Source organism: Leptodactylus fuscus, chromosome 5 (genome assembly GCF_031893055.1).
Source record: "Leptodactylus fuscus isolate aLepFus1 chromosome 5, aLepFus1.hap2, whole genome shotgun sequence".
NCBI classification, from domain to species: domain Eukaryota; kingdom Metazoa; phylum Chordata; class Amphibia; order Anura; family Leptodactylidae; genus Leptodactylus; species Leptodactylus fuscus.
Genome location: NC_134269.1, coordinates 220,429,098 through 220,441,849, shown reverse-complemented (window position 1 = coordinate 220,441,849; position 12,752 = coordinate 220,429,098). Strand labels below are relative to the sequence as shown.

The 12,752-nt window shown below is 41.9% G+C and overlaps 1 protein-coding gene across 2 annotated transcripts in view; it reads right to left on the bottom strand.

The window, feature by feature from the left end:
* The window catches only part of BCAT1 (branched chain amino acid transaminase 1), a 38,429-nt gene that overhangs the window by 16,775 nt on the left and 8,902 nt on the right, over positions 1-12,752 (bottom strand). The window contains exons 1-2 of one of the 2 annotated variants that reach the window (XM_075275474.1): positions 6,213-6,241; positions 1,024-1,089 (exon numbers count right to left, since the gene is read on the bottom strand). In XM_075275474.1, coding sequence (XP_075131575.1) covers positions 1,024-1,089; positions 6,213-6,239 — 93 coding nt within the window. In that variant the 5' untranslated portion in view covers positions 6,240-6,241. Of the gene's footprint in view, positions 1-1,023; positions 1,090-6,212; positions 6,242-12,752 lie in introns of those variants that run through there. The other variant, XM_075275475.1, reaches the window with a different exon arrangement.

Below are 12,752 nucleotides of genomic sequence, written 5' to 3'. Positions count from 1 at the left end.
CCCTGTTACTGACAACCAGCCTGTATATATCATGTCTGAGAGGTAGTCACAGCCCCGCCCCCTGTTACTGACAACCAGCTGTATATATCATGTCTGAGAGGTAGTCACAGCCCCGCCCCCTGTTACTGACAACCAGCCTGTATATACCATGTCTGAGAGGTAGTCACAGCCCCGCCCCCTGTTACTGACAACCAGCTGTATATATCATGTCTGAGAGGTAGTCACAGCCCCGCCCCCTGTTACTGACAACCAGCTGTATATATCATGTCTGAGAGGTAGTCACAGCCCCGCCCCCTGTTACTGACAACCAGCCTGTATATATCATGTCTGAGAGGTAGTCACAGCCCCGCCCCCTGTTACTGACAACCAGCCTGTATATATCATGTCTGAGAGGTAGTCACAGCTCCGCACCCTGTTACTGACAACCAGCTGTATATATCATGTCTGAGAGGTAGTCACAGCCCCGCCCCCTGTTACTGACAACCAGCCTGTATATATCATGTCTGAGAGGTAGTCACAGCCCCGCCCCCTGTTACTGACAACCAGCTGTATATATCATGTCTGAGAGGTAGTCACAGCCCCGCCCCCTGTTACTGACAACCAGCCTGTATATACCATGTCTGAGAGGTAGTCACAGCCCCGCCCCCTGTTACTGACAACCAGCCTGTGTATATCATGTCTGAGAGGTAGTCACAGCCCCGCCCCCTGTTACTGACAACCAGCCTGTATATACCATGTCTGAGAGGTAGTCACAGCCCCGCCCCCTGTTACTGACAACCAGCCTGTATATATCATGTCTGAGAGGTAGTCACAGCCCCGCCCCCTGTTACTGACAACCAGCCTGTATATATCATGTCTGAGAGGTAGTCACAGCCCCGCCCCCTGTTACTGACAACCAGCTGTATATACCATGTCTGAGAGGTAGTCACAGCCCCGCCCCCTGTTACTGACAACCAGCTGTATATATCATGTCTGAGAGGTTGTCACAGCCCCGCCCCCTGTTACTGACATCATTGAACTCACCTTAAAGGCGCCGGGCACATGGTCATCACAGTCGGATATTCCATTCTTACAACCATTTTTGCAGTTCTATAGAGAAACAGAAGAAAATTGAGTGATGTGATGGTGTGTATTATGAGGTTCTGCAGCAGCTGAGGTCTGTATTATGAGGTTCTGCAGCAGCTGAGGTGTGTATTATGAGGTTCTGCAGCAGCTGAGGTGTGTATTATGAGGTTCTGCAGCAGCAGCTGAGGTCTGTATTATGAGGTTCTGCAGCAGCTGAGGTCTGTATTATGAGGTTCTGCAGCAGCTGAGGTGTACAGTAACACTATATAATGCAATGTCTCAAGCCCAGTCACCCAGCTTTCCTGGATACAGTATCAGAGTTCAGCTCTGGAGGATCTTTCCATACACAGGTGATATCGCTGTATTACGTTGCGCTCTGTTCTCGCGCGGCTTCTGTACATTATACACTATCTCATATAATGATTAACAGCGACCACTCAGCCCGGGACGCCATGGCAGCCGCAGGTCGCTGGCACAGACCATTACCCCACTAATCGCCTATGGTCAAGGTCACATGACCACTCTGTACAGGTAGAGGGACCAGACCAAGAACCCAAAACTCTCAGGTTACCTGGCTGCAACACCGCGGCGACCCGCCCAACAGACAGAGGTACACAAGTATAAGACTGACCCCCTGTGTATGTGTGTATATATATATATATATATATATATATATATATATATATACATACAGTATATAGGAACAAGCTATAGCCATCACAGGAAGGGAACAGTAACCCAAGTTACACTTATCACATGTATATACATATATACATCCCTATGCACATCTATACACAGCTATATACATCTATACATATATACATCCCTATACACAGCTATATACATTTATACATATATACATCCCTATACACAGCTATATACATCTATACATATATACATCCCTATGCACATCTATACACACATACATCCCTATACACAGCTATATACATCTATACATATATACATCCCTATACACAGCTATATACATCTATACATATATACATCCCTATACACAGCTATATACATCTATACATATATACATCCCTATACACAGCTATATACATCTATACATATATACATCCCTATGCACATCTATACACACATACATCCCTATACACAGCTATATACATCTATACATATATACATCCCTATACACAGCTATATACAGCTATATACATCTATACATATATACATCCCTATACACAGCTATATACATCTATACATATATACATCCCTATACACAGCTATATACATCTATACATCTATACATCCCTATACACAGCTATATACATCTATACATCCCTATACACAGCTATATACATCTATACATCTATACATCCCTATACACAGCTATATACATCTATACATCCCTATACACAGCTATATACATCTATACATATATACATCCCTATACACAGCTATATACATCTATACATATATACATCCCTATACACATCTATACATATATACATCCCTATACACAGCTATATACATTTATACATATATACATCCCTATACACAGCTATATACATCTATACATATATACATCCCTATACACAGCTATATACATCTATACATATATACATCCCTATACACAGCTATATACATCTATACATATATACATCCCTATGCACATCTATACACACATACATCCCTATACACAGCTATATACATCTATACATATATACATCCCTATACACAGCTATATACAGCTATATACATCTATACATATATACATCCCTATACACAGCTATATACATCTATACATATATACATCCCTATACACAGCTATATACATCTATACATCTATACATCCCTATACACAGCTATATACATCTATACATATATACATCCCTATACACAGCTATATACATCTATACATATATACATCCCTATACACAGCTATATACATCTATACATATATACATCCCTATACACATCTATACACACATACATCCCTATACACAGCTATATACATTTATACATATATACATCCCTATACACAGCTATATACATCTATACATATATACATCCCTATACACAGCTATATACATCTATACATATATACATCCCTATACACAGCTATATACATCTATACATCCCTATACACAGCTATATACATCTATACATCTATACATCCCTATACACAGCTATATACATCTATACATCCCTATACACAGCTATATACATCTATACATCCCTATACACAGCTATATACATCTATACATATATACATCCCTATACACAGCTATATACATCTATACATATATACATCCCTATACACATCTATACACACATACATCCCTATACACAGCTATATACATTTATACATATATACATCCCTATACACAGCTATATACATCTATACATATATACATCCCTATACACAGCTATATACATCTATACATATATACATCCCTATACACATCTATACACACATACATCCCTATACACAGCTATATACATCTATACATGTATACATCCCTATACACAGCTATATACATCTATACATATATACATCCCTATACACAGCTATATACATCTATACATATATACATCCCTATACACAGCTATATACATCTATACATATATACATCCCTATACACAGCTATATACATCTATACATATATACATCCCTATACACAGCTATATACATCTATACATCCCTATACACAGCTATATACATCTATACATCCCTATACACATCTATACACACATACATCCCTATACACAGCTATATACATCTATACATATATACATCCCTATACACAGCTATATACATCTATACATCCCTATACACAGCTATATACATCTATACATCCCTATACACATCTATACACACATACATCCCTATACACAGCTATATACATCTATACATATATACATCCCTATACACAGCTATATACATCTATACATCTATACATCCCTATACACAGCTATATACATCTATACATATATACATCCCTATACACAGCTATATACATCTATACATCTATACATCCCTATACACAGCTATATACATCTATACATCTATACATCCCTATACACAGCTATATACATCTATACATCCCTATACACAGCTATATACATCTATACATCTATACATCCCTATACACAGCTATATACATCTATACATATATACATCCCTATACACATCTATACACACATACATCCCTATACACAGCTATATACATTTATACATATATACATCCCTATACACAGCTATATACATCTATACATATATACATCCCTATACACAGCTATATACATCTATACATATATACATCCCTATACACATCTATACACACATACATCCCTATACACAGCTATATACATCTATACATGTATACATCCCTATACACAGCTATATACATCTATACATATATACATCCCTATACACAGCTATATACATCTATACATATATACATCCCTATACACAGCTATATACATCTATACATATATACATCCCTATACACAGCTATATACATCTATACATATATACATCCCTATACACATCTATACACACATACATCCCTATACACAGCTATATACATTTATACATATATACATCCCTATACACAGCTATATACATCTATACATCCCTATACACAGCTATATACATCTATACATATATACATCCCTATACACAGCTATAAACATCTATACATCTATACATCCCTATACACAGCTATATACATCTATACATATATACATCCCTATACACAGCTATATACATCTATACATATATACATCCCTATACACATCTATACATATATACATCCCTATACACAGCTATATACATCTATACATATATACATCCCTATACACAGCTATATACATCTATACATCCCTATACACATCTATACACACATACATCCCTATACACAGCTATATACATCTATACATATATACATCCCTATACACAGCTATATACATCTATACATATATACATCCCTATACACAGCTATATACATCTATACATCTATACATCCCTATACACAGCTATATACATCTATACATCTATACATCCCTATACACAGCTATATACATCTATACATCCCTATACACAGCTATATACATCTATACATATATACATCCCTATACACAGCTATATACATCTATACATATATACATCCCTATACACAGCTATACACATCTATACACACATACATCCCTATACACAGCTATATACATCTATACATATATACATCCCTATACACAGCTATATACATCTATACATCTATACATCCCTATACACAGCTATATACATCTATACATCCCTATACACATCTATACACACATACATCCCTATACACAGCTATATACATCTATACACACATACATCCCTATACACAGCTATATACATCTATACATATATACATCCCTATACACAGCTATATACATCTATACATATATACATCCCTATACACAGCTATATACATCTATACATCCCTATACACAGCTATATACATCTATACATCCCTATACACAGCTATATACATCTATACATCTATACATCCCTATACACAGCTATATACATCTATACATATATACATCCCTATACACAGCTATATACATCTATACATATATACATCCCTATACACAGCTATATACATCTATACATCTATACATCCCTATACACAGCTATATACATCTATACATATATACATCCCTATACACATACATATCCCCCCCCCCCTATACACGGGTCCATACACCAGAGCCCCCCCTATACCCCCCTGTACTGCTCTATCGCTGCCGGGGTACAGGGGGTTAATGACTGATACATTGTATAATCTGCTGTTATATAAAGTGTCACGTGACCTCCTATAATAAACCGGCCGCTTGTTTATTGCGGGATTATACAGCGTCATCAGGGAGAGCCCGGGCCCTGCCCCCCCTCACCTGCCCCGGGGTCCTGCTCCCCCCCCCCCCTCACCTGCCCCGGGGTCCTCCCTGCCCCCCCCTCACCTGCCCCGGGGTCCTCCCTGCCCCCCCTCACCTGCCCCGGGGTCCTCCCTGCCCCCCCCTCACCTGCCCCGGGGTCCTCCCTGCCCCCCCCCTCACCTGCCCCGGGGTCCTCCCTGCCCCCCCCTCACCTGCCCCGGGGTCCTCCCTGCCCCCCCTCACCTGCCCCGGGGTCCTACCTGCTGCCCCGCTGCTGCCGCCGCCATCCTCCTCCTCCTCCTGTATTGAGAAGCCCCCCAACACGTGACCAGCGCCCCCCTGTCCTGCTACGTCATCACTGCTATCTATGGAGCGCCGCTGTACAGTACACCCGGGTGACGTCAGTGTATCCTCAGCGCTGCACCTGCCACTGCGTGACGTCATCACAGTCCACGGTATCATCTGACGTCACTACATCCTGCATTATGGCAATAGTTATCACCAGTAGCTAAGGTGTGATCTATATATTATAAGGGAGGTGACGTCATCAGCCTGCTCTGTATAGTGTCCATATCCCCTCACTGTATTACATCATCACTTGGTAACCTGTGAGGTCAGTGACATCATCACCCCACATGACCTGTGCAGATTATAGAAGGGGGCACTGAACACTCCAGAGAGACTGCGCCTGTGCGGGGGATGGCGCGGGTCACCCTGTGTTCTAGCAGGCGCCATGTCCCAGTCCACACCAGTTTCTCCCAGTGGATTCACCAATTACACAACAACCGGCCTGACACATATTCGCCTGCGCAGGGTGAGGCGGTTTATGTGCCGTAATTACACCGAGGATCCTGCCAGAGGCGCCATGTCACAATCCTGCCCGAACTGGGAAAAGTGCAAGTCAGAGGCAGCAAGGTCACAGCGTCCACCATCATCATCATCATCATCCTCCTCATCTCCACTTATATGACATCTAATAGAGGCCGACACATGGAAGATTCTCATTCTGAACCCTAACTATGTGCAGAGCCCGGTGAGGACCCCGAGTGTCTGACCTGTGACCTCAGAATAAGCTGCTTTGTGTGCACAGGGCTCGATGCCATGGCCGCTGTTCTGCAGTTTTCCTCTCTCTTCCCCCTGAGCTGCTATAATGTCTCCCATAGACTCCGCATACAGGGACAGGGGACTCATATAGGAGGTGACACAGACGTGCGGGGCAGAAAGTACTTGGGGTGAGCGAGAAACCTTCTATGTAGCTGCAGCATCTCTATATTGTGTCTGTGTCATACTGATATTACTCCAGAGCTGCGCTCACTGTGCTGCTGGGTGGAGACAAACACTGTCCTATAGCAGAATCTTATACAGTCTAAGGGCAAACATAAGAGCGAGCAGAATATGGAGCGCAGCTCCGGACGTGTGAGGTTAACTGGGCAAGAGGGAGAACAGATCACCGCACCCAGCACCGGCGGGTTTAATCGTGTGTACACAAGCTGATTACAGGCGCACAACATGCCAAGTGTATACAGCGAGGGCAGATACCGTCACAGGTCAGCACTAAGGGAGCAGAACAACGAACAGAGCAAAGGCTAACCAATATTACTGACAACCTGTATACCATGTCTGAGAGGTAGTCACAGCCCCGCCCCCTGTTACTGACAACCAGCTGTATATATCATGTCTGAGAGGTAGTCACAGCCCCGCCCCCTGTTACTGACAACCAGCTGTATATACCATGTCTGAGAGGTAGTCACAGCCCCGCCCCCTGTTACTGACAACCAGCTGTATATATCATGTCTGAGAGGTAGTCACAGCCCCGCCCCCTGTTACTGACAACCAGCCTGTATATATCATGTCTGAGAGGTAGTCACAGCCCCGCCCCCTGTTACTGACAACCAGCTGTATATATCATGTCTGAGAGGTAGTCACAGCCCCGCCCCCTGTTACTGACAACCAGTCTGTATATATCATGTCTGAGAGGTAGTCACAGCCCCGCCCCCTGTTACTGACAACCAGCTGTATATATCATGTCTGAGAGGTAGTCACAGCCCCGCCCCCTGTTACTGACAACCAGCTGTATATACCATGTCTGAGAGGTAGTCACAGCCCCGCCCCCTGTTACTGACAACCAGCCTGTATATATCATGTCTGAGAGGTAGTCACAGCCCCGCCCCCAGTTACTGACAACCTGTATACCATGTCTGAGAGGTAGTCACAGCCCCGCCCCCTGTTACTGACAACCAGCCAGTATATACCATGTCTGAGAGGTAGTCACAGCCCCGCCCCCTGTTACTGACAACCAGCTGTATATATCATGTCTGAGAGGTAGTCACAGCCCCGCCCCCTGTTACTGACAACCAGCTGTATATACCATGTCTGAGAGGTAGTCACAGCCCCGCCCCCTGTTACTGACAACCAGCTGTATATATCATGTCTGAGAGGTAGTCACAGCCCCGCCCCCTGTTACTGACAACCAGCTGTATATATCATGTCTGAGAGGTAGTCACAGCCCCGCCCCCTGTTACTGACAACCAGCCTGTATATATCATGTCTGAGAGGTTGTCACAGCCCCGCCCCCTGTTACTGACAACCAGCTGTATATATCATGTCTGAGAGGTAGTCACAGCCCCGCCCCCTGTTACTGACAACCAGCCTGTATATACCATGTCTGAGAGGTAGTCACAGCCCCGCCCCCTGTTACTGACAACCAGCTGTATATATCATGTCTGAGAGGTAGTCACAGCCCCGCCCCCTGTTACTGACAACCAGCCTGTATATATCATGTCTGAGAGGTAGTCACAGCCCCGCCCCCTGTTACTGACAACCAGCTGTATATACCATGTCTGAGAGGTAGTCACAGCCCCGCCCCCTGTTACTGACAACCAGCCTGTATATACCATGTCTGAGAGGTAGTCACAGCCCCGCCCCCTGTTACTGACAACCAGCCTGTATATACCATGTCTGAGAGGTAGTCACAGCCCCGCCCCCTGTTACTGACAACCAGCTGTATATACCATGTCTGAGAGGTAGTCACAGCCCCGCCCCCTGTTACATCACTGATATAATGACGTGACGATTCTGTGAGATTTCTGTAGATATTTCTGATTCTTTGTCGTTTCCTTTGTGGGTTTCGTTACCAGTAATGTGATCCCCCGCTCTATAATGTGAGTGGTTGGGGGAGGGGCTGGTCACTTTAATATGGGGGCCCCCAGATATAACAGGAAGACAGAAGATACATTGTATCCTCCAGGCGTTCACTGCGGAATATAAACCCCCCGTGTCTGTAGGAGCCGCCATGCTTGAGCAGAGGCCGCACAATAAGGCCGGGGGTGCCGTCACTCTCTGGGGTTTCGAGGTCACTTCCCTCTCTGTGGTCTGGGGGTGTCGGGGCCTTTAATGAGACGTTTGTGGTCAGAAAAAGAGGAAGTTACAGTATAATAATAATCTGCCCTGACACAGAGCGACGGATCTCAGCGACAGACACAACGAGCTCATCAGTAAGAGGAGGAGGGGGAGGGCTGGGGGGGGTGAGAAGTAACAGTAGTATTGTGGTAATGGCTAGTAATAGATGTAAGAGGGCTAGTGAGATTAGTAATAGAGATGAGCGGACACCGTTCCATCCAATATCAGGCCGTTCGGGGTATTTGATTCCAATCGAATTCCACGAGGCAAACGCAGTAAAAATTCGTGTCCCCTCCCACCTTCCCTGGCGCATTTTTTGCACCAATAACAGCGCAGGGGAGGTGGGACAGGCACTACGACAACAGAGGCGGTGAAAAAAGGAATTGGCAGCCGAAATCAGATGACCTCCACTTTAGATGAATGGTGGATTTAACATTCGATTAATTTGGGACTGTGACTGTGAGACAGGGACAGATGTACAGGAGGGTTAGCTAGGGGTTACCTTTATTTAGGGGGGATGTCACTCACCAGCTCTTTGGGCTCTATCTGGTTGGGATCCCTGGCAGCTTGTGATATGTGTGACCTGACTTTTTCCCATAGGAATGCATTGAGCAGCGTTGATTGGCTGAATGCCATACAGTGTACAGCATTCGGCCAATTAATGGTGGTTCTGCCGGAGGAGGCGGAGTCTATGAGTGGTCCACAGCAGTCTCCTTTCTGGTCCGATCTTAGACTCCGCCTCCTCACAGACGAGCCTCCCACAGAACCAGCGTTGATTGGCTGAATGCTGTACTCTATGGCATTCGGCCAATCAATGCTGGTCAATGCATTCCTATGGGAAAAAGTCAGGTCGCGCATATCACAAGCTGCCAGGGATCCCGACGTAATACAGGGACTTTGGTGTGTTAGATGCCCCCAGACATGCGCCCCCTGCTGGCCCAGTTACATTGCAGAGGTGTTGCATCATTTGCTGGGGTGTCATAGTGGACTTGGTGACTCTCCTGAGGTGAATGGTGGGATCCCCTGGAGTGAAGCATTGTCTCCCATAGACTATAATGGGGTTCCATATTTGTTCCAATATTGAGGGGCTGATCGTAACTCATCTCTAATTAGTAATAGTGATAGCCGTAGTAATAATAGTAATAGTATTAGTAGTAGTGATAGTAGACGTGGTGTTAGAGTTAGTAGTAATAGTGATATTAACAAGTGTAGTAACTATAGTAATAGTAGTGATAATGATATAATGATAGTAGTAATAGTAGTGATAGTAGCAGTGATAGTAATGATAGTGATAGTAGTAATAGTAGTAGCAGTGATAGTAATAGTGATAGTAGTAGTGATATTAGTAGTAGCAGTAATAGTGATAGTAGTGGTAGTAGTATTAGCAGTAGAATTAGCAGTAGTAGTAGTGATATTAGTAATAGTGATAGTAGTAGTGATAGTAGTAATAGTATTAGCAGTAGTATTAGCAGTAGTAGTAGTGATATTAGTAATAGTGATAGTAGTAGTGATATTAGTAGTAGTATTAGCAGTAGTAGTAGTGATAGTAGTAATAGTAGTAGCAGTGATAGTAATGATATTAGTAATAGTGATAGTAGTAGTGATAGTAGTAGTAGTATTAGCAGTAGTAGTAGAGATAGTAGTAATAGTGATAGTAGTAATAGTAGTGATAGTAGTATTAGCAGTAGTAGCAGTGATAGTAATAGTAGTGGTAGTAGTATTAGCGATAGTAGTAATAGTAGTGGTAGTAGTATTAGCAGTAGTAGTAGTGATATTACTCATAGTAGTGGCAGTGATAGTAATGATAGTAGTAATAGTAGTGGTAGTAGAATTAGCAGTAGTAGTAGTGATAGTAGTAGTAGTGATAGTAGTAATAGTAGTGGTAGTAGTATTAGCAGTAGTAGCAGTGATAGTAATAGTAGTGGTAGTAGTATTAGCAGTAGTAGTAGTGATATTACTCATAGTAGTGGCAGTGATAGTAATGATAGTAGTAATAGTAGTGGTAGTAGTATTAGCAGTAGTAGTAGTGATAGTAGTAATAGTGATAGTAGTAATAGTAGTGGTAGTAGTATTAGCAGTAGAATTAGCAGTAGTAGTAGTGATATTAGTAATAGTGATAGTAGTAGTGATATTAGTAGTAGTATTAGCAGTAGTAGTAGTGATAGTAGTAATAGTGATAGTAGTAATAGTAGTGGTAGTAGTATTAGCAGTAGTAGCAGTGATAGTAATAGTAGTGGTAGTAGTATTAGCAGTAGTAGTAGTGATAGTAGTAATAGTGATAGTAGTAATAGTAGTGGTAGTAGTATTAGCAGTAGTAGCAGTGATAGTAATAGTAGTGGTAGTAGTATTAGCAGTAGTAGTGATAGTAGTAGTAGTGATAGTAGTAATAGTAGTGGTAGTAGTATTAGCAGTAGTAGTAGTGATATTACTCATAGTAGTGGCAGTGATAGTAATGATAGTAGTAATAGTAGTGGTAGTAGAATTAGCAGTAGTAGTAGTGATAGTAGTAATAGTGATAGTAGTAATAGTAGTGGTAGTAGAATTAGCAGTAGTAGTAGTGATAGTAGTAATAGTGATAGTAGTAATAGTAGTGGTAGTAGTATTAGCAGTAGAATTAGCAGTAGTAGTAGTGATATTAGTAGTAGTGATAGTAGTAGTGATATTAGTAGTAGTATTAGCAGTAGTAGTAGTGATAGTAGTAATAGTGATAGTAGTAGTGATATTAGTAGTAGAATTAGCAGTAGTAGTAGTGATAGTAGTAATAGTGATAGTAGTAATAGTAGTGGTAGTAGTATTAGCAGTAGAATTAGCAGTAGTAGTAGTGATATTAGTAATAGTGATAGTAGTAGTGATATTAGTAGTAGTATTAGCAGTAGTAGTAGTGATATTAGTAATAGTGATATTAGTAGTAGTATTAGCAGTAGTAGTAGTGATATTACTCATAGTAGTGGCAGTGATAGTAATGATAGTAGTAATAGTAGTGGTAGTAGAATTAGCAGTAGTAGTAGTGATATTAGTAATAGTAGTGGTAGTAGAATTAGCAGTAGTAGTAGTGATATTAGTAATAGTAGTGGTAGTAGTATTAGCAGTAGAATTAGCAGTAGTAGTAGTGATATTAGTAGTAGTATTAGCAGTAGTAGTAGTGATATTACTCATAGTAGTGGCAGTGATAGTAATGATAGTAGTAATAGTAGTGGTAGTAGAATTAGCAGTAGTAGTAGTGATAGTAGTAGTGATATTAGTAATAGTGATAGTAGTAGTGATGTTAGTAGTAGAATTAGCAGTAGTAGTAGTGATAGTAGTAGTAGTGATAGTAGTAATAGTAGTGGTAGTAGTATTAGCAGTAGTAGCAGTGATAGTAACAGTAGTGGTAGTAGTATTAGCAGTAGTAGTAGTGATAT